The sequence below is a fragment of the Benincasa hispida genome, chromosome 12, assembly GCF_027475165.1.
Source record: "Benincasa hispida cultivar pf3 chromosome 12, pf3_genome.v1.1, whole genome shotgun sequence".
Taxonomy (NCBI): Eukaryota; Viridiplantae; Streptophyta; class Magnoliopsida; order Cucurbitales; family Cucurbitaceae; genus Benincasa; species Benincasa hispida.
The window spans coordinates 68,015,769-68,037,210 of record NC_143489.1 but is presented as its reverse complement, the minus strand read 5'-3'; the positions used below and the strand labels follow the sequence as shown (position 1 = coordinate 68,037,210).

General features: G+C 34.8%; 1 protein-coding gene across 2 annotated transcripts; it reads left to right on the top strand.

The window, feature by feature from the left end:
• Positions 1 to 1,305: 1,305 nt before the first annotated feature.
• On the top strand, positions 1,306 to 8,220 carry NPSN13 (Putative plant snare 13). Of its 2 annotated transcripts, none has more exons than XM_039019634.2 (10): positions 1,306 to 1,850; positions 2,696 to 2,788; positions 2,992 to 3,085; positions 4,119 to 4,156; positions 6,301 to 6,395; positions 6,746 to 6,825; positions 6,904 to 6,960; positions 7,071 to 7,163; positions 7,478 to 7,552; positions 7,739 to 8,220. In XM_039019634.2, the coding sequence occupies exons 1-10, from the start codon at positions 1,774 to 1,776 to the stop codon at positions 7,841 to 7,843; spliced, it is 807 nt and encodes a 268-aa protein (XP_038875562.1). In that variant the 5' UTR covers positions 1,306 to 1,773; the 3' UTR covers positions 7,844 to 8,220. The 2 variants fall into 2 exon arrangements, with proteins under 2 accessions (XP_038875562.1, XP_038875563.1); XM_039019635.2 differs by having other exon boundaries at positions 1,334 to 1,850; positions 7,488 to 7,552.
• Positions 8,221 to 21,442: the final 13,222 nt, after the last annotated feature.

Below are 21,442 nucleotides of genomic sequence, written 5' to 3'. Positions count from 1 at the left end.
AGTAATTTTTAGCTCAAGGTGAAGAGTTGTAAAAGAAACTGAGCTAAACAATTACATTTAAACTTCAAAGCTGAAGTTACAATTCATCTATACTTATTACAAGAAAACATAAAGTTGTTATTATTTGTTGAAACAATAAATAATCTGAAAAAGTTATTTTTTTAGCTTACCTATTTTGCAACCTCCTTACAAATATATTTGTGTATATAAAACAGATTTGGAAGGAAAAATAGATGTGACATAAAAATCTAAAAAGATCTGAAACACCTTATAAAATCTTTTGAATAAAAGAAAAAACTCATACCTTTGACAGTGGATAGTGGATGTAGGTCTATTGGACTGAACCACTATAATCTTATGTAGATTTTCTTCTTCTCTTTTCATCTCATAAGTTGCATGCTCATTTTCTTTAAAAAAAAAATCTTCTTCGATCTACATGAAATGACCAAGAACAAAAGAGAGAAGTTAAAAGAGCTTTAGAACCCCAAGTGAGAGAATGAAATTGACAGAATGAGGAGATAAGGCTAATTACCTGAAATTTTTACTCAATTTGTTTTTCTCTGCTATGTGGCTAAAGGTGAATCACATATGAAAATTTCTTTTCTTTGTTTCTGGGCCAGATAAAGTGATACTCTTCTTATTAGGCTTCTGTAAAGAAAGGAAATCCTATTAAAGAAGGCCCATTTGTTTTAACAAACATTCATAACCATTGATTGTTTGAGCTATTAGGTTTTGAAATCACCATCCACATTATCCTTTCGTATCAACACACGTCGAAACTAACGTGGGCCTATCATTGGTATTCCATTTTCATTTTTCGTATGCTCTTTTTTAATTCTTTTGGGGAAATTGTGCACATGTACAGATTATGATTGAATTTCTTTCGGTTAGCACACATGAAAGGAAACATTAGTTAGAAACGAGAGAGAATCGACTAAAAGGAAAAAAGAGAACTAACAAAAGCGACTAACAAGAACAAGGAAGAAACAAGAGTAAGATTCAAACAATTATTACGAGACAGTCACATGATTGTTGCAAAATATAATAATTTAGAAAAAACAAACTATAATGCTTTCATAATAGAAAGAATTTCAATACTACTTCTATCTATTGTTTAACACGATTGTAGTAAGAATAATGTGAAAGCTATCGAATAAATTAATATATCATTTCGAAAATTATAGGTAGTAGGATGGTATTAGAAATTGTCGTAAATAATTTTCCGTTGAAATGGTGGGCGGACAGACACGAAAGCAAGGGACAAAAGAATCCTTCAATAAAATCCAAACCAAAGGGACCCTTATTGACCATTTTTTAACAAGCAGTTTATCACAAACAGCAACAAGCCACTCTGTTTCCCTTCGCCTGTTTCTAAAATTCTCTCATCCGCTAATTAATTAATTAATTAATCTTCATTCTCTGTAACTTAATACCAAATTAATTCAATTTAATCAATTTTCCCCATTTCCATTGCCAGCCTATCTCACACATTCTCTCTCTTCCTTTCCCTCGATCTTCATCTTTTCTATTCCATCTCCATCATTTTCGTCAATTCGAGTTCTTCATTTTTCTCTTCAATTTCCGTCTGTGTTCTTCGATTCTCTATTTTTCACCATTTTTTCCGCTTTCATTACACCCACTTTACTCCCACTCTCACTAGGGTTCCTTCGGATTTTCCCCCATTCTTCCTTTTTACTTGGATTACATGCTATATATCTAATTCTATAGATGCAATAAACTGTCCAGATCGTCGCAGCTTACACTTCCGGCGAAATGGCCAGCGGCTTGCAGATGAGTCCTCAGTTAGAGCAGATCCATGGTGAAATTCGTGACAATTTTCGGGCTCTTTCGTATGTTTTATTCTCCTTACTCTCGATTTATGTTATCTTTTTTGTGTTTTGTGTTTTGTGTTCTTGTATCTTTAGCTTCTTTTGCTTTGTGTAAAACGTACGACCAATTCACTGTAGATGTTCTCCTATTCGTTTGTGTAATTTTTTGGTTTAGGGGATTTGGAAGTGTTTGGTGACACTAATTGAGAGACCAATCTTATTCCTTGTCGGAGTTTCTTACATATTTGATTTTATTAATACTTAATACTTGTCCGAGAATTCTGGGATCCTACCTTCAGTAGACTTCCTTTGGGGATTTGGAGAAGGAAAAGTTAGGGTTCATTTGAGAAGGTTTTTTTGTTTTTAATATTATGATGATTTACTAAAACTATTTTTTCTTTTGGTCCGTAATATAACAAGAAAAATGTAGTTTTGAAAAGCCCTTTTTTTAATTTTTGAAATTTGAATGATTTCTAAACCTCTTTTTAAAAAGTGAACAATTAAACCACAAAAATGTAGGCGAGCTTAGCTTTTGTAAAAATAGAAAACTTTAAACAAAGTTGTTGTGGAGTGGAATCTTAAGTCGATTAAGTACTGTGAATCCTTGTAGTTAAGTTTATATGTGGTTCTCTAAATTTATCTATTAAATTGGGTGCCACTAGCTCTATGAGAACCTTATAGTGCAAGTCTTTGAAGTTGATACCATTTTCTCACTATCATCCTAAACTTAGTCCTAAATTTAGTGGCTTGTATGGTAATGCTGCAATATCACTTGAATTTGATTCTATTTAAACAGTATCGGCATTATGGTGGTTATCCTATTTATCAGCATTATGATATCCTCTTTGATTTCTACTGTCCATCAGAAATGGGTTTCAAAGACTGGATAAGATCAAGGATTCCAATAGACAAAGTAAGCAGTTGGAGGAGCTCACAGGAAAGATGAGGGAATGTAAAAGGTATTGAAAAACCAGCACATGGTTCTTTGAACATGTGGAAGCTTCTCTTGGTGCATTATAAAGAAAATTGCAGTTTGAGTCATGCGTATGCAGTCTCTGCACTAAATACCAGACTGAGAAAAGTTGATGCTCAATTGACAAGCTTCCTAGTTTATTAATGTTCTTTGTAAATATTTATACACAAAATGGAGTTGTTCTTGCAGATTAATAAAAGATTTTGATCGTGAAATCAAGGAGGACGAGAGTAAAAATCCACCGGAAGTGAATAAGCAGCTCAATGATGAGAAGCAATCAATGGTTAGTTCATTGTTATTTTCTCTTTCAAACTTAGGACTTGAATGCCATCTAGTGAAGGAGGTACTTGTACAAAGTTTTGACGGTTAGCAGCTTAAGTGAACCAATTTGATGTTATTTGATATTTCAATGGAGGTTGCCAAATCATAAACTAGAGTGTGAATTGATTTGTAAAACCAATGCATAATGTATCATAACGTATTCAGTATTAGAATATACACTTTTCAATCTCCTTTCATGGGTCATTTGACTCAAGATTCATAGGGTAATGAGATACTCGAGAATATTAGATGTGTGTATGCATCAGAGCTGTCTAAAAGAATTTTTATCAGTTTCGATAAGTTTCTTAACAGAACTGATGGGTATCAGCCTATCAGGTCTATAATTTACATACAGAGAAGGGCAAACTGCAAAGAGTGCCATAGCACTGTACAAAACTGATGCTGATGGGTATCAGGCAATTCAACAGGGCTGGTTCTCTCCTGCACATGTGTACCTACCCAAAAGATGCCCTTTCACATGAGTCCATGACCCTTGGACAGCTTATAATCCCCCCCAACTAACAAACAAACAAGGCTAGTTTCCTTTTTTTCACGTTAACTGGGAGGTCCAGCATTACTTCTGGGGATGAGACACCTTATATCGAAGGTGAAACTCTGAGAATGGGTGATAATTAGTTTCTAGTAGGTCCTAGAATGCTTCAATTTCTTGCAAGTCTTTCCATGCAGTCGACAATTCCCAATTACCCAAGTTGAGTCTTTTACAAATCGTGTATAGGTGAATACCGAATACCAAGGATTGGATCGAGTTGGGTTCTATCCTACACAATTTTCATGGATGGAGAATTTTTCAACTTGCCCTTTGAGCTGTCAAATGACAAAAATATATATGAACGGGATGAAAATATACATTTCTAATTGCTGAGTTGCATATATCAGTTGTTGATATTGTTTTAAATATTTCTCATTGGAAACCTGTCTTTACAGTGTTTAAAATTTAATTGATCTTGTACTTGTTACAATATTTTCTTCTGCAGATCAAAGAGCTGAATTCATTTGTTGCATTGAGGAAAACGTAAGTCCTCCTCCTCCTTTTTTGCTCAATATAGTACAAGTTTAGTACATCATTTAGGAGCGAATGAGTTCTTAGCAAAATAATAATAATAAATAAATTACCCTTTTTCTGCTGAGAAATAAATTTCATTGATGTATGAAATTTACAAAAGAACAAATGTGTTGCAAAAGCATTTTCCAATTGGTCAAAAAGGAATGAGTGATTATAAGAGCTATAGAAAGATGTACATTTGCACCACAACATAGCTAGAAAGCTAATATGTTAAAAAAAAAAACTATCAAAAGTGCTTCCCTTCTGTGGCGGTAAAATATTTGTGGGTGCAGAAATATACATCACCTGCCCTTGACTCCAGTTCTTCTCAATTTTGTACATATTGGATCAATGGAAGTCTGGTTCCCTTTTTTATTTTTAAGGAGAAACATAGAAGAATTTCATTTAAAAAGCAATAAGCCAGACAGAACAACCTAAGTGACGAAGAGTTGAGGTGTCCCTTTTCCCCAAGAAAGGGTTCAAAAAGACCCTCAAATCTAGATTGATGGTGTGGAAGTAATTACCAAAAGAAAATACTTGCGTTGGCCTTTCCAATTAGAGGTTGTAAACCGTACAAGGTGAGAAGAACTACTTTTATCTGGGAAAACAACTTGAGTAATAGTTTCTTGCAATCAAATGGATTTTCTATGTGAATGATGAGTCATAAATTATTGGTTTTTATTTTGATAGCGAAAGTAGTTGTCAAATGATGAAAGAAATGCAAGGAGGTTGGGTCTCCATAACATATGAAAAGGTGCAATAGAAGGAAATAAAAATATATATCAAAAGGCTTATATTATGGTAGGACGTGGAGGTTCATATATGTTTTGAGATGTAAATCAGGAACCAAGTTTTACATTTTCTAACCGGGAGGGTAGAACTTTTGAGAAATTTGGGTGAATTCAGGTGGTTTACTAAACAGATTGAAGAAGTAAATAGTACAATTCTGGATTTTTTTGTGGAGCCAAGTCCCTGTTTCAAGAAAAAAAAAAAAGAAGGTACAATTCTGGATTTCCTAACAAAGCAAATAGTCAGCCAGATGTTGATTATCCGTCCATCAGAGGAATTCTCGTTAAAATATAATAACATTGTGGCAATAAAGAGGGGTTGTAAAAAGTTATATTACCGAGGTATATGGAAAGGGAAGTGCCCGAAGAAAGTATGAAAATCTGCTTGGATGTAGTGTTCAAGCTGCAGACAAAATTGAAGCAAGGGCAAGTATTACAAAAGGATGATAAGGCTTGTTCAGTTCACCGAGCCCTTTCATGTAAAAGAGAGACAAGGAGGGAGGAGGGTATGTGATTTAAGGTCTTTGCTAGATAGAGAAGGTGGTAAAACATGTATTGATTGTTTTGAGTCGAAAAAATATGGCTTTAGAAAATTGAAGTTCTACTTTGAGGTTTATGACTGAAAAGAAACAATAGAACATACAAAGCGAGTGGAAGCAATTGCATTGATGGTATTTGTCTCACCTAGTATACCTATCATTGAATAGCTGAAAAGTTCAGAAGTATGTATACAAGTATATTTCTCCTTAAAGTTTACAGATAAGCACTTCCATTCTCCTTGTTTATCTTACCAAATGCTTCCTTTCAAATTTCCTTGTGGGAAATGGGGGCAGAAAGGTTTATGTACAAGTATATCCCTAACCAAAGTGAACAAATAAGCACTCAGACCCTAGTTGCTTGTTGTACATGGCTTTGTAATTGATTTTGCCTTGTAATTTACTTACTGGAAGTTTTCTTTGTTTTTCTTGAATATGGGAGTGGGGGAATCATTACCTTTGTCGAACATTGTCACTGTATTAATGACTAGTTTTTCCTATTAGAAAAAGGATAAAAAAGGTGTGACAAAACGGAGTCAGTTAGATTTTGGTCTTGTGCTAATGTATGTTGTAATGCCACTTCTTTCATTTTTTTCTCAATGAAAACATGGTTTTCTCATATTAAAAATAAATGTTGTCAAGCCGCTGGAATTGTTAGTTCCCATTCTCGGTAATTGAATGTGGTTCACATAATTCAGCATATTCAGTGGTTTGCTCTATCAGCATATTGGAATCAAATTGCTTGAGGTGTGAGTTCCCTAATTTTTTTTTATTGCTGAATGAATTACAGGTACATGAATAGTCTTGGTAATAAAAGGGTTGAGCTATTTGATGAGGGAGGTGTAAGTGAACCTACAGCTGATGATAATATTCAGATGGCGTCGTGTAAGCTATATTTTCCATATTTGTAGGCATCATAGAAAAATTCTCATGCCTACTGGAATATATATATATATATATATATATATATATATATATTCAAAACGAAGAGAATCAAAATTGTTTAACCAAAACAATTTCATGTTTATTCATTTTCTTTTTCGGCCTTTGACTAAAATAAGAGTGTAGTGACAAAAAATATCTTCATGCTCGACCTTTTATTTTTCCCCAATAAGGTAGTAATTAGTAAAGCAAGCAATTGAAGATAAAATCGTTAAACAGCTTCTTATTTTATATGCTTGGAATTGCAATAGTATCTATTTTTCTCATTCTATTGGCATGACTTTGTGCTGTAGCAATGACGAATCAAGAACTTATTGATGCTGGGAAGAAGACAATGGATGAGACCGATCAGGCTATTCAACGCACGCAAAAGGTGAAGAATGAACTACTTGAACCGGGTGATTTTATCATTTCTAGCCCCTTTGTTCCAATGCTAAACTTCTATCTGTAGGTGGTTGAACAAACTATTGAAGTGGGAACTCAAACTGCTGTTACATTAAAAGGCCAAGTACGTTCAACATTGAAATTACACCTTATGGTTAAAAGTATATTCCCTATCTGACATGATTATTAGAATTGCCCAGGTATTCGCCTAACTTTTCCCAATTAAATTTTCAGACTGAGCAAATGGGCCGTATAGTAAATGAGCTTGACACAATTAATTTTTCAATTAAGAAGGCTTCCCAACTTGTGAAAGAAATTGGCAGACAGGTAAGTCTCCCCCCAAACCACCCCAAATAATAAAATAATGGTTAAATTGAAATTTTGATCCATATGATTTGAAAAATGGTTAGAATTTAGTCTCAATGGTTTATAATTAGAATTTAATCCCTATGGTTTGATAATTCTCTCATCAATAGTTCCTACATCAAGGACTATTTATGAGGATTTTATCAAATCGTATGTACTAAATTCTAACTTTTTCCAAACTATAGGGACCAAATTTGTAATTTAACCTGTAATAAAAAATAAACATTTTGGTTTTCTTACTGGGACTAATCTCTCCCCTCCCCTTCTTTGGAAAGGTTGCTACAGATAAATGCATCATGCTGTTTCTGTTCCTAATTGTCTGTGGAGTGATAGCCATTATCGTAGTTAAGGTAAATTAAAATTTGCAGTTCATTTTGTTCAACAAAACATTGAAAGAAGAGAGTTCCATTCCATGGTACTGGAAGTGCATTCAAATTTAAATCTAAAAATAATAATAAAAAAAGAAGTAAAAAAAAGTATTCAAATTTGGTGTCTTTTTGTAATTACAAGTTTGATTATGATGTGTAAATGTTCAGATTGTGAACCCCAACAACAAAGACATCAGGGATATTCCTGGACTGGCACCTCCAGCTCCTGCAAGGAGGCTTTTGTATCTGAGGACAACCGAACATTTCGAGTAAATTCTTGTGTTTAGGAAGGTGTACTTTTGTGTTTAGGAAGGTGTAGGTCTTCCCGGTTATCTATTTCGAGGACATTCTTGCTTAAAGATGGCATCGAGGCACGAAATTGTGAGAATTCGTCTGCTTTGCTTTACTTTGTATGCAATTCAATCTATTCTTGGCTGAGATGTGCATATAGTTTGGTTGTGATTTTGGTTTTTTTTTTTAAAAAAAAAAAGATTCAAGAGAGACTACAGTATTGTGATCCTGTGTAAATGTTTTACTTTGAGGCGATTCATGTCTTGCGGAATTTACCCACTTAACATTGTTCTGTACACTTAGACAATGTGTCTTATAGCATATCAATTCCATTCCCACTGCCGACTGCTTGATAATCATTCTCTTTTCTTTATTGTATTTCAATTGCACTCTTACTATAATGATATTTTCACTTTTTAGTAAATAGTAATTATTGGTTCAGGATGGTCTTCTAGTACTGAATGAAATAACAGTTATGAGGAGAGACGTCTGGTTGGTGGTTGAAGATGCATTTAGTACAGTTTTGAGTTCTGATCATGGCCATATACAAGGATTTGGTGGAGTGATTAAGTTGAAGTTGTCCATATCAACTCAAAAAGATTAGCCTATTGCATTTCTTGAAAGAAAATGCAATAATCTAACGTGGAATATGGATGAATTGAAGAATGTGGTAGCTTTATTAAATGAAAAGATGAAAAACGAACTTTTAATAACCTTATTAATGTGCTGACATCTATACATGTTCCAGCTCTAATTATAAATTCTCCACCGAGTGTTTATAACCAATGCTCCCTAAAAGTATATACTAGTCGGTTTAAGAAGTAGAGAAATGCATTTCTTTGAATAAAAATGTGCAAATAGTGTATGTATGATTCCACTTCTTAAAACTAGTCACTTATATCAAGATGAAAAGACTAAACTCTGAATTCAAGGGACTCCATTGTTGTCTACTTTTAATTACACGGATCAATTGCATATATTGAGATGATAACAAAAGCGACTGCTGCCACTTGCATCAGCTATCCAACATCTTGATAGAATTTACTTTCTTCGTGATGAATCTTCAATATCCCTTCTAGCCATTCATTAAATATTGCATTAAACATGCCAACACACACACATCTTAAAACCATTTGTTTTCTGGGATAAGGATTTAGAAAATGATTCTAAATGTTTTGTCTAAATTTGCTTGATAACAATTTTATTATTATTTCTTTTTTTGTAGAAAAAAATATATAGAGACATTCTGTTATTTTTAATCGAACAAATTCTTCAATGACGTTAGAAGAGAGATTTACCATAAATCTTTCGTCAATAGGTGTTGTTTGAGCATAGTCTTCGTCTCAACCATTTCGACTGGTTTGAATTTTATGGTTGCTAGTTAGAAATAAATTGTACTATATATAGACACATGGACGAATTAATGTTGACTTTAACCTCTAGATATAATTTCAATTGGTAGCTTTGTGGGAGAGAATATCTTACCTTAATACTACATCATACTAAACTCCGATCATAATTGACTATACCACATCAGACTAAATTCCGATCATAATTGACCTATACTAGTTTTTTTCTAAATAAGAACACAAAGAACACTGAAGATAGAATATATATTGCAATAACAATGAAGAAACTACGATATACCCTAACTTTTTGAGAGGACTAGACTCTCCACATTCTCTACAAGCCCTGACTCTCATTATTTATAACTAAAACCCTAACAACCTTACTACCCAATTATTAATATGTCCCTTTCTAATAACCATACTAATATTCACTAATTATCCTACTATTTCCTTAACTAAGGGTCTTACACCTTCTTTTTTAAGAATACATGATAACTTGAGAGTCCTGCATGAGAAGTCAGAGACAGAGGAATGAGTTAGCTTAATGAACTTTGGAAAAACAAAAGGCTTGTCAAAAAATGTTCCAATCTACCAAAAGAAAAGGAAGTTACCAACGGTATGTCCTATCGTATTCAGTCACGTTATCATCGACTCAGGAAACAGAACAATTGAAACTTTCAATTTGAAAGTGTTATAAGAATACAATCCTTAAGAACTAGCAACTCGAATCGTAATCGCACCAGTTCTTCCAGTTACCAAGAAAATAGAGAAATTTAAGGCAAAAATGTTGGGTGTCTAGCCCACTTGTTACACAAGTAAAGCTTTATTTTTAGAGTTTTCGACATAAAAGGCCTTAAAATAAGAACTATATTACATTAATGTCTTGAACATTTCATATTTTTAGAAAAAAAAAAACGTCTATTCAACTTTATTTGTCCACTAATGTCATTTAGGCCTTGGTACCACAAACAAATATATATATTATTCCCTCTTCCCATGCTTCACGGCCATTTCTTCTTCCTCCCTCTCTTTTCTCCTTCCCCATCCCTTTCTTTTCTCCTTCCGACAGTGTGAGTTGCAGGCAGGAGACGATAGGCATAGGGCGAATCGACGACACGACACGGAACGACACGATCGACTTAACACGAATCGACGGCGATGGGGCGAGCAAATCCGGTTAACAGCGACGGGTGAGCAGATCTAGTCAATGGCACAGTGGGCCAAGCAAATCCAGTCGACGGCGCGACGGGCCGAGCATACTCAGTTGACAGCACAGTGGGACAAGCAGATATGTAAATATATATACTGTAATATATATAGAATCATTTATTTTATATAAACGATGATGGTTTTGTATTTAGATTTCTTGTTTTATGATATGTATACTTATATATATATGTTCTTAAATATAATGTGGTTTTATTATACTGTCATATGGATACAATTTATCTCTATTTCAATATATTTATATTTCATATATTGGTTAGTATGTCAATTGTCCAAGGTATATTTAAAAATAACCATGAATTCGCTAGAAAAACCAACAAATTGCCATAAAATCAGAATTGTATTTGAGTACATATCAAATATATTTACCAATATATTTCATATATTTGTTGGAACATTTCCAAATAAACGATAAAATATATGACAGACACGCGATATATCACATAATACTCAAAACAAACAATAGAATATATCACATAATATCGAAAATCATGAAAAACGAAATGGAAAATAAAATCATATTATTGTCATTTTCTCTCTACAAATGAGATGGAAAAAAAATATATTAAATGCATATTCTCTCTCCAATTGAAAATAAAAAAAATTATATTAAATACATTTTCTCTCTCCATAATAAATAGATTTCTCTAAGGGGTGCTTCGAAAATAGGGAAAATATGAAAAAACGAATATAAATAAATGAAAAAAGGGGCATTTCTCTCTTATATTTACATTTATGATATATATGCTTATATGTATGTTCTGTGTTGAAATATACTGTAGTTTATATTGTACTGTCATATGGATATAATTATCTATTTTAGTATATTTAAATTTGGTTAGTATACATAATGTTCTAAGGTATATTTAAAAATAACCGTGAATTCGTTAAAAAAACCAACAAGTTGTCATGAAACCAGAGTTGTATTTGAGTATATATCAAATATATTTACCATTATATTTCATATATTTGTTGGAACATATTTAAATAAACGATGGAATATATTACAGCCATACAATATATCACATAATACTCAAAACAAACAATGAAATATATTATATAGTATAAAAAATAAACATGAAAAACGAAATGGAAAATAAAATATTATTAAATACCATTTTCTCTTTCCAAATGAAAATTAAAAAAATATATATTAAATATATTTTCTCTCTCCATAATAAATGTATTTCTCTCTTCATAACTAAGGGACATAAAAAATAGGGAAGATAAATATAAAAAAACGAATTTGATTAAATAGGAAAAAAAAGTATTTATCTCTCCATAATAACGTATTTCTCACTCCATCATTAATGGAGCTTCAAAAATAGGAAAAATATATTTATTGTTTCTATGGTTCGTGCACGTGTTGCTTCATGGCAGAATGATCTTCATGGAATTATCTAGTTTGTTTGTTTCTTCGTTCTTTGTTTGGTAACTTTAACACTGTTTGTCTAGTTTCTGAGGTCCCCGGATTGTGAGGTATTTTTTGTTCTTCTGGATGTTTTGTTATTTGTTCGTATTGTCCTTTTTGTTGGTTCTGTTTTTTCGCCATTATGCAACTTTGTAGGTGCTCTTTCTGCGTTGGTGCCTTGATCCCGGTCAGTGGGATCTCTCTTGTGGTTGTATAATAATATTACATATTCAAAAAAAAAAAAATAGAAAAAATATATATGAAAAATGTATATAAATAAATATAAAAAAGGTAAAACTGTAAAAAAATAATATTAAATTTTTTAAAAAAAAAAAATCAAATTTAGAGACATTTATGGAAATATATGGCCAAAGATGGCTTTTTATGTAAAAATCACTTATTTTTAAACTTGTGTTTTGTCACCCAAGATGTTGGGTAATATGTTTGACCTAATTGAGGCTAATTTTTTTTTTGGGTTGACCCATCTTGAAAGCCCTAGGTTTTCTGCTATGTGATATAGGTATGACCTAAGGAAGAAGATAGTGAAAAAAAGAAGTAGAAAATCGGAGCGAGAGACAACAGTTCGAATTTTCAGCAATAGCTTTCACAAAGTTATTGATTGTCAGAGTTTGAACTGTTGGATCGTGTTGAAATTTGGTCCGCCTGTTTTTCACATATAATTCATGTGTACTCTTTGCTTTTAGTCTTCCAAAATTTTATGGTTTATTGTTGTCCATTATTGGTTGATTGCTTGATGTTTATTTGATGATTAGTTTTTGGTATTTTAGAGTACAATTGTTTGGTTGATTATCTTGGAGAAGATCCTAATGGGTTGTTGATATATTATTTGGGTCCTATCATTTGGTATCAGAGTAGCTTTTAATTTAATCATTGTTATAGAGTCTACTAGTAATGATGGAGGTAGTTTAATGATTAAATTGACATCAACCAATTATTCCATTTGGAGACTGATGATGGAGGATTTGTTGTATTGCAAAGATTTGTTTGATCCAATTGAAACAATCACAAAAGTTGATGGCACAATTTCTAAACAAAAAAAAAAAAAAAAAATAGAGAGAATGGAAGAAAATGATTGGGGAAAGTTAAAGAAAAAAACTTTGGGGACTATTCGGCAACGAATTGATATTAGCATTTTCAACCATGTTTCTATGGAGTCCGACCCATATAAGTTGTGGAAAAAAATGGAAGGTCTTTATGAAAGGAAGACCGCACATAACAAAGGTTCATTAATCAAGCGGCTTGTTAATTTGAAATTGAAGGGTGGGAATTCTGTTTCTGAGCATTTGAGTGACTTTTAGGATATTATTAATAGGTTGATTGCTTTGAAGATTGATCTTGATGATGAATTGTAGGCTTTGTTCTTGTTGAGTTCTTTGCCAGACAGTTGGGAAACGACTATTAATAACTCTGCTCCAGAAGGTGTTTTATCTTTAGATGTTATCAAACAAAGCATGTTCAATGAAGAGATAAGAAGAACAAAGATGAAAGTTGATGATTCACATGCTCTTGTTGCTAAGAATCGTGGAAGAAATAAAAGTAGGGGACCCAAAGGTCATGGTAACTCAAAGGGAAGGTCCAAGTCTAGAGACAAAGAGACTAGAACATGTCATTACTGCAACAAGCCTGGTTATATAAAAAAGTTTTGCGACCGTTGGAAGAAAGAACAAGATAAGAAGCAAGATTCATAAAAAGAAGAAGATGATAAAAATACTGCAGCAATTATTCCTTGGAGTGATAATGTTGTCACCTTGATTTGTGAAACTAGTGGGTGTCATCATGTAGAGAATTCAAACATAAAGTGGCTGGTAGATTCAGATGCTTCATACCATTGTGTTTCAAAAAAAAAAATAGTGTTTCATGAACTATTTGAAGGAACGCTTGTGAGGAGAACCTTGAACGAAGTGGATAGACCAAATTTTATTAATTATCGAATACAAAGTTTACAATAAACATACAATAGATATGCATTTAAACTAAACTACAACATGCTTTTACAAGAAAATAGTTCAGAAAATATCATCTTTGAAAAGCTTTTTTCTTCACGAATCCTCCCTCGAACGGACACGAACCTTTTTGAAGACCTTCTTCAAAATAACCTTGAACAGAAACCCAGACACAACTACAATGGAGTTCTCGGTATTCTTGGATTGAGAACCCAGGAGTGGTGGGCTCTGATTATTTTGGTTTTAGAGGGAAAGGTTAATGTATGGAGGAAGAAGATTGAGAGCTTTCTCACAAACACTCAAAAGATACAGAACTCTTCTGTAAAACTCAATCGTTCAATACTCTTGCAAATAAAAAAATACATGAAAGAAGAAGAAAAATAATTTTTCTTTTATTCTTTTTTGTCATAAAGAACATAACCACCCACTTAAAAATGGGGAAGGGAGTTGTAACTCCCTTCCTTATTATTCAAATAATAATAATAAAATAACATAAATAAATATGATAACTAACTTATCATATTATATTTATATAGTTATCATATTATATTTATATTAAATTATATGTTATATCAAAAATAACATATAGCCTATAGTTTTAATATTGTATCACATACAATATAAACTATAGTCTCTTTTCTCTTTTAAATGACATTTAATATAAATCTCATTTATATTAAATTTAACAACTACGAATCACATTCATAAAAAATATATTTGAATCTCATTCAAATATTAATTTTCTCCCATTAAAATATAATGTATCAAATACATTATGACAATTATATCACATATAATTGAAATAATTTAATTATATCATATATAATTAAATCTCTCTATTAATTTAAATAATTCAAATTAATCCAAAAACGGATTCTCAATTAAATCCTTTTAAGCTACTGAGGGGACCTCATGGACCTGTAGCTTGAAGCTCCAACGTTACATGAATAATTAATTAAACTCTTTAACTACATTATTCACCATCCGTTATCTGTTGGGCACTCCACTAAAACCAGCAGCTGCACTCTTCGCACTACAGATATTTTTCTGTGTCTATTGGATATAACCAATTAATAGTATGATGACCGCTTCACAAATTGCTCGTAAATACAACTAAGTCAAATTACCGTTTTGTCTCTGTAGTCACATCTATCTCCGTAAGTACCATTGATCTCTCTAATGAATAATAGATCATAGTTCTACTATGATTAAACCTCTCTTGGGCCAAGAGAGGGTGTGGCGTCGCATTGTTTAAGACCCGGAATCAGCCCTTAAGGGAGCAATTTATCTACTTACCCCTACTTTGGGAAAGGAGTGAATTTCATCTTGTGTAGCTGCGTTCCCAGCTCCCCAATCAGACAAATCTCCAAAATGGTAGGCTTGTTAAGTCAACAATCTGACCATTCTCACTCATACAAATCAAAGGTCTGCCCTCATAGGTAGAAATTCACAACTCACTCAAGGGTTGTTTAGGGGTCCAACATGAGATGATATATCCTTACATCCTATATCATCTCAGTGTTTGGAGGCCCATTATCCTATCTCACTGATTTTAATTATTTGTGAGTCCATTTTCGAAACGTGTTTTATATCTCATCGTCATTTTCCTTCCGTGTATCATATATCATCTCAATGCTTGAGCATACTCGATCAGAACTCCTCAGACATCAGAACTCTCCAAACATCAGAACTCCCCACATCTTATATCATCTCAGCGCCCCATACAACCCCCAGGATTCAGGTCATGTTACCTATGGTCATCCTGGTGAAATGTAAGTCTCTATTATGAACAATGTTATATAATGAGACTAAAAATTTTGTGGTCCGGTCTTACACAAACTCTTTTGTATAGAACATCCCCGCTCGCATGTGTAATACATGAATGATTAGGATTAGATCATTTGTAGCATTCTACAACAATTGTAACACCTACAAAGTGGGCCATACTCGTAGTGTCACTAGGATACACCAGGATAAGCTATCTAGCCTTATCCATATATTACAGACCATTTAGGTTATCACTTAAATATGATCCAACCGTATGTCTCCACATACATGTTTAAGTTACAAAGATAACCTTGTGTTGAAATGCCTTGAATCTGTTTGTTGGCACTTCGAATAACCAAGTACGGGGGTCTCGCCCCCGAAACCTATTCAGATTTCGTATTCAGCATATTTATTTATTTATAGTTATTTACGATTATGACCCTAGGGTTTAGAGTAGTGTGCTATATAAACTCTCTAACCCTAGAGGCGCTGTTTTGATGTAATTTTCTGAAAACATTCTCTCAAATAATATTATTCTCCCTCTGCTTGTGGACGTAGCTAACACACTGTTAATGAACCACGTATATCTGTGTGTCGATCTTCTCTATCTCTACATTCCTTTCTGTGTTCTTTAATTATCGATTTCGTAACACCTTGGATGTTAATTTATTGGTTTGTGGTTAATGCAACTAAAATATCACATATTTTATAGAAATAGTGAATAAAATATCACATGTTTTATTAATCACATAAAGAGTTTGTTCATATAATGTTTACAAACTATAGGGTTTTACGACATTTAGGGCATCAACCCTAACACTATCAATCTGGTAATTTTGGTAGTGTGGAGATGGGAAATAAAAGCTCAGCTAGCATAGTTGAGTTAGGTGATATTTGTGTGAAGACAAGAGTTGGGTGCACACTTACATTAAAGAATATGTGTCATATTTCTGATTTATGTCTTAATTTGTTGTTTGCAAATGTCCTTGATCAAGAAGGATTTCGACATGCCTTCAGAGATGGTAGGTGGAAATTATCTAGGGTTCAATAATAGTTGTTCAAGGTGAGTTGTGTTGCTCGTTATATAATACAAACTTGAGTATATGTTCTTCTGAGCTGAATGCAGTTGAAGAAAAGAATTCTCCAAATCTGTGGCATCGAAGGCTAGGGCATATGAGTGATAAGAGGATTAAATTGTTGGCAGGTAGATCTCTCATCCCTCTTATAAATAGTTTCTCTTGACTTTTGGGATCATTTTGGCAAATAACCAGCATATAATTTCTTTTTCTGGAAAGTCCACCAGAAAGCAAGGAAAATTGGAGTTAATACATTATGATGTTTGTGGTCTTATTGAGGTGGAGTCTCTTGTTGGTAGTAAATATTTTGTCACTTTTATTGATGATGCTACTCAAAGAACTTGATTGTATATGTTGAAGACAAAAAGCCAAGTGTTCAACATTTTAGAAAGTTTCATGTCATGGTAGAATGGGAAACCAAAAGAAAATTGAAGTGTTTTTTATCTAACAATGGTGGTAAGTATACTTCGAATGAGTACAAGTATTATTGTTTATAACATGGCATTAGACATGAAAAGATAGAGCCCGTTACACCACGACACAATGGAGTTGCTAAGAGGATAAATAGAACTATCATGGAGAAGATGAAGTGCATGCTTAGAATGTCCAATATTTCTAAGACATTTTGGGGTGAAACAGTGCAATAGCAAACCTATACTCGAAGGCTATATTGATGCAAAATGGCAGGTGATCTTGATAAAAAAAAGTCCATCTCAGGTTATGTGTTTATATTTTTAGGAGAGGCCATCTTATGGCAATCCAAGCTACAAAACGTAGCATTATCTACAATTGAGGTAAAGTATATTGTAGAAGGGAAGCAAGCAACGAGATGTTATGGCTTAAAAGGTTCCTTCAAGAGTTGGGTTTGAAGCAAGGTGAGTGTGTAATATTCTGCGATAGTCAAAGTGCTATGGATTTGAGCAAGAATTCAATGTATCATGCTCATACCAAACACATTGCATTATATATCATTGGCTACGAGATGTAATTGAAAAGAAGAGATTGAGTTTGAAGAAAGTTCACATTGAAAAGAACAATGCAGATATGTTGACTAAGGTAGCTCCCAGAAGCAAGATTAAGCTTTGAATTAAGCTTGCCGAGGTGAGATTCAAGTGATCATGGATGTGATTGTGTCTTCCCCGTATTGGGCTGAAGAGGGAGATCAAAGCACAAACAGCATTAGAAAGAAAGATACAAAAGTTAATTTAAAGCTATAAACTTTCATCATAGGTTTCTTCAGAAAATACCAAGGAAAAAACAAAAATACAAAGTTGCACGTAAAATCCAATTCTCATCTTTTTTTTTTTTTTGTACAACAAAAAAAGGGTAGGGGATTGAACCTCTAACCTCTTGGATCAAAGTGCAAACCAATACCACTAAGCTAAGCTCACTTTGGCCAATTTGGTTTGTATTTTATCTCTTAACTACTCGTCTTAGGCAGAAATCTATAATAAAAATCTTTATAGAGGTACGATGACATAAGAAATATTGAAGGTCTCATTCCAAAAGATTTACATCTGTCTTTTTGTTTGCAACTCGATCCACTACAAGATCAATACTAAAACTCTCTTTCTCTTTTTTATTTGGTAAGGTTGTGAAAATAATCTATGGAGACACTCTTCTATGGTCTTTGACTCTTTGTGGTACGACTCTAAGAGCCTTCAGAGTCTATCTTGTTCAACCTTGTCCTATTGACGCACAAGGCATGCTTTTACATACTCACAGAAAAGTTGTCATACATGTCTAACTAGTAGTACCCCACTTTTGCAAGGTTGAATGCTTAGTGTCACAATCTAACTTTGAGATAGTAGATTGTGAACCCACTTGTGCAAACAGTGTAGTAGTGACACGCGAGTGTCGACATATCAGGCAAAGACAGAGGGCCAAGAGAAGTGTCAAGATGTGACCGAGGAGGATGGTGCATCATCCAACACACCAACATAAGTGGACAAGCATGCCATGTTGAACATTAAGTAGAAAAGAAAGCAACCATGTCATCGATGGTGTCAATGATAAGCTCAATGGGGGTCAAATGGGCCCCGAGCCATGACCTCGGAAGGTGGGATTCTGTCACGAGTTTGGACGAGCAGATCTAGAGTTAGATGCATATTGATAAGATATGCAAGCATGTTGAATTTCATATCAATCAGAGTTCAGACGGACGCTTTTACGTTGGTGAGTGGTTGTACACCACATTTCATATGCATGAGTGGCAAAGAGGAAAATGTTCAAAATGCACTATAGGGGGAGGCATGGTGTCAGCTTTCCATCACCTCTAGGCCTTGTGGCCTAAGTGAGCTACCTCATGGTACATGCGTGTGTCATGGTGTGGATGAGCAATACAAGACAAGTTTCTTAAACGTCTTCCATCGAGAATGGGATCTCATGGACAATGTCGGACGGCACGAGTGTGCTGGCATTGTGCCCCTTCCCATGGGCTGGAGGTTCGATGTAGCACCTGGTATGCCATTTTGATTCGACAATGACTCAGAAAGGTCTAAGTCTCAATTATGTCCAGATGGATGGATGTCTAGGAAGTTACGAGTTGGATTGTTGCCGATGACATCCGGGCATTTGGGATGGCATCCTGAAATATCAGTGGGACTCGATAGTTCCCGATTGGCTCAATACTTATCCGAGTTGTCCCGGTAAGCATTGTAATGGCCCAGTAAAACCTGGTAGGCGACCATTAGACTGGTAGAAGTCTAGTAGGCATCAAAGTAGGCCAGTAGAGCCTGGTAAACATTTTGATGTCCCGATATGCCCCAATAAATGTCTGAATCACCTAATAAGCTTTGGTAAAGTGTTATAAGCCTTTTTTGGCCCAACAAAGGATCCAACTCATGCCGGTGGTGAAGTTCCAAAGCGATGTAAGAGTATCGTGGATGTGTTGTTGGGAACCTAGATGATAAAGAGAGATACTACAAGGATGAAAGAACCACGCCTAAGGTCCAATGAAGCTTCAAAGAGTCGAGCAAAAAGTAAATTAGGACTTGGGTTTCCTTTAAGGCTGACCATGAACGCGTGTGAATCATGATGTCGCACGATTGGAGATGTACGACCGTGACACTTAGTATCAAAGCCACTCCTTTTTAGTGGAGTCAGACAAGACAGAAGAAAGAAAATCGATGGTGAATTGAAGACTTCACAATTGTGTCAAGAGTGCTAATTTAACAGGGTAGATATGAGTCGGTATCAGAGTTAGTGTGTGAGTTGAAGCCGGATTTCGCCATTGAGGGAAATTCGTCTCGTTAGGAATTAAGAACCAAGCTTGTTTACCAAGAGTTTAGGTGTTCTGTTGGCAAAAAGAAGTACATAAGGTATACTAGGTAGAGTGCCTTTGAAACAACCATCACCACCAGAGGGATAGTGTTAATGGTTGCAAGTAGAAGAACCAGGGGTCAGGAAGGCATGTGTCGATCAATTGCATTTGTGCATCAAGAGTCTGTATGGGTGAGCGTCATGGCTAGCAGAGCCAAGTGATTGGGAAGTAACTCGCAAGAATGGGTTATTGTCCCACGAGAATGCTCCCTTTATGTGGAGTCAGTGTGTCCCTTAAGTCATTCCACATGCTTAAGTAGGACGGCTTCACAATTGTTGGGCCAGTATGCGTTGAAGATGGTCAACAGTCTGGCAGTTCAGAGAAAGAAAAGAAGTTGCTTCAAGAGCAAGAGACGTATCTTCGTAGCGTTGCCACATGAGATGGCCAGTGAGTCGGCTGGAGTGTAGCGCCGACAAGAAGAGGATTGTGTTTTTGTTTTCAAACTTTGCAAACGTGTGGATAGGTTCCATGATGAGTGAAATTCCGTGGTAGGCTTATAAGCCTCACCCCGAGTGGTGTATCTTAATATGTGCTCAGAGAGTATGTTATGGCTGTGATGACGGCCAAGTTGTGTGGGATGAGAAGATATCCCTTTTAGTGGAGGCGAGAGGATGTTGAAGCTTTTGCCATGCGTATTTTGTGTCTCGGAGGCCAAGTCCTAGAATAGGGCACGAGATGGCTCGTGGCTGGGATAGCTCATACGTAGTGGCACTTTCCATACTTGGTCTGACACACATTATTTCAGTGAGTTCGTTAGCAAGCCAACTCGTGTTCGGATCATCATCGAAACAATGTCGAGATTAAGTGGAGGAGAGTGTTGAAATCCAAAGAGAATGAATGTGGATTGCACCCCCAAGTTTGTCATCGAGGACGATGATAGTTTAAGTGATGGAGAGTGTCACAATCTAACTTTGAGATAATAGATTGTGAACCCACTTGTGTAGACAGTTCAGTGGCAACACGCGAGTGTCGATACATTAGGCAAAGATAGAGGGTCAAGAGAAGTGCCATAATGCGACCAAGAAGGATGGTGCATCATCCAACCAACATAAGTGGGCAAGCATGCCATGTTGAACATTAAGTAGAAAGACAAGCAACCATGTCATTGATGGTATTAGTGACAAGCTTAGTGAGAGCTAGATGAGGCCCTGGACGTGACCTTGGAAGGTGGGGTTCCGTCACAAGTTTGGACGTGCAGCTCTAGAGTTAGATACATATTGGTAAGACATGTAAGCACATCAAATTTCATGTTAATCAAAGTTCAAACGGGTGCTCTACGTTAGTGAGTGACTATTCACCACATTTCATATGCATGGGTGGCAAAGAGAAAAATGTTCAGAATGCACTATGGGGGGAGGCATGGTATTAACTCTCCACCACCCCTGAGCCCTTTGGCCTAAGTGAGCTATCTCATGGCACATGCGTGTGTCATGGCGTGAGCGAGCATTGCAAGACAAGTGTCTTG

Coding starts and splice junctions, on each gene's coding strand:
- NPSN13 (XM_039019634.2), top strand. CDS start 1,774: ATGGCCAGCGGCTTGCAGATGAGTCCTCAGTTAGAGCAGATCCATGGT. Junction 7,164..7,477: donor TGAAAGAAATTGGCAGACAG/GTAAGTCTCCCC, acceptor TTCTTTGGAAAG/GTTGCTACAGATAAATGCAT. Junction 7,553..7,738: donor TAGCCATTATCGTAGTTAAG/GTAAATTAAAAT, acceptor GTAAATGTTCAG/ATTGTGAACCCCAACAACAA.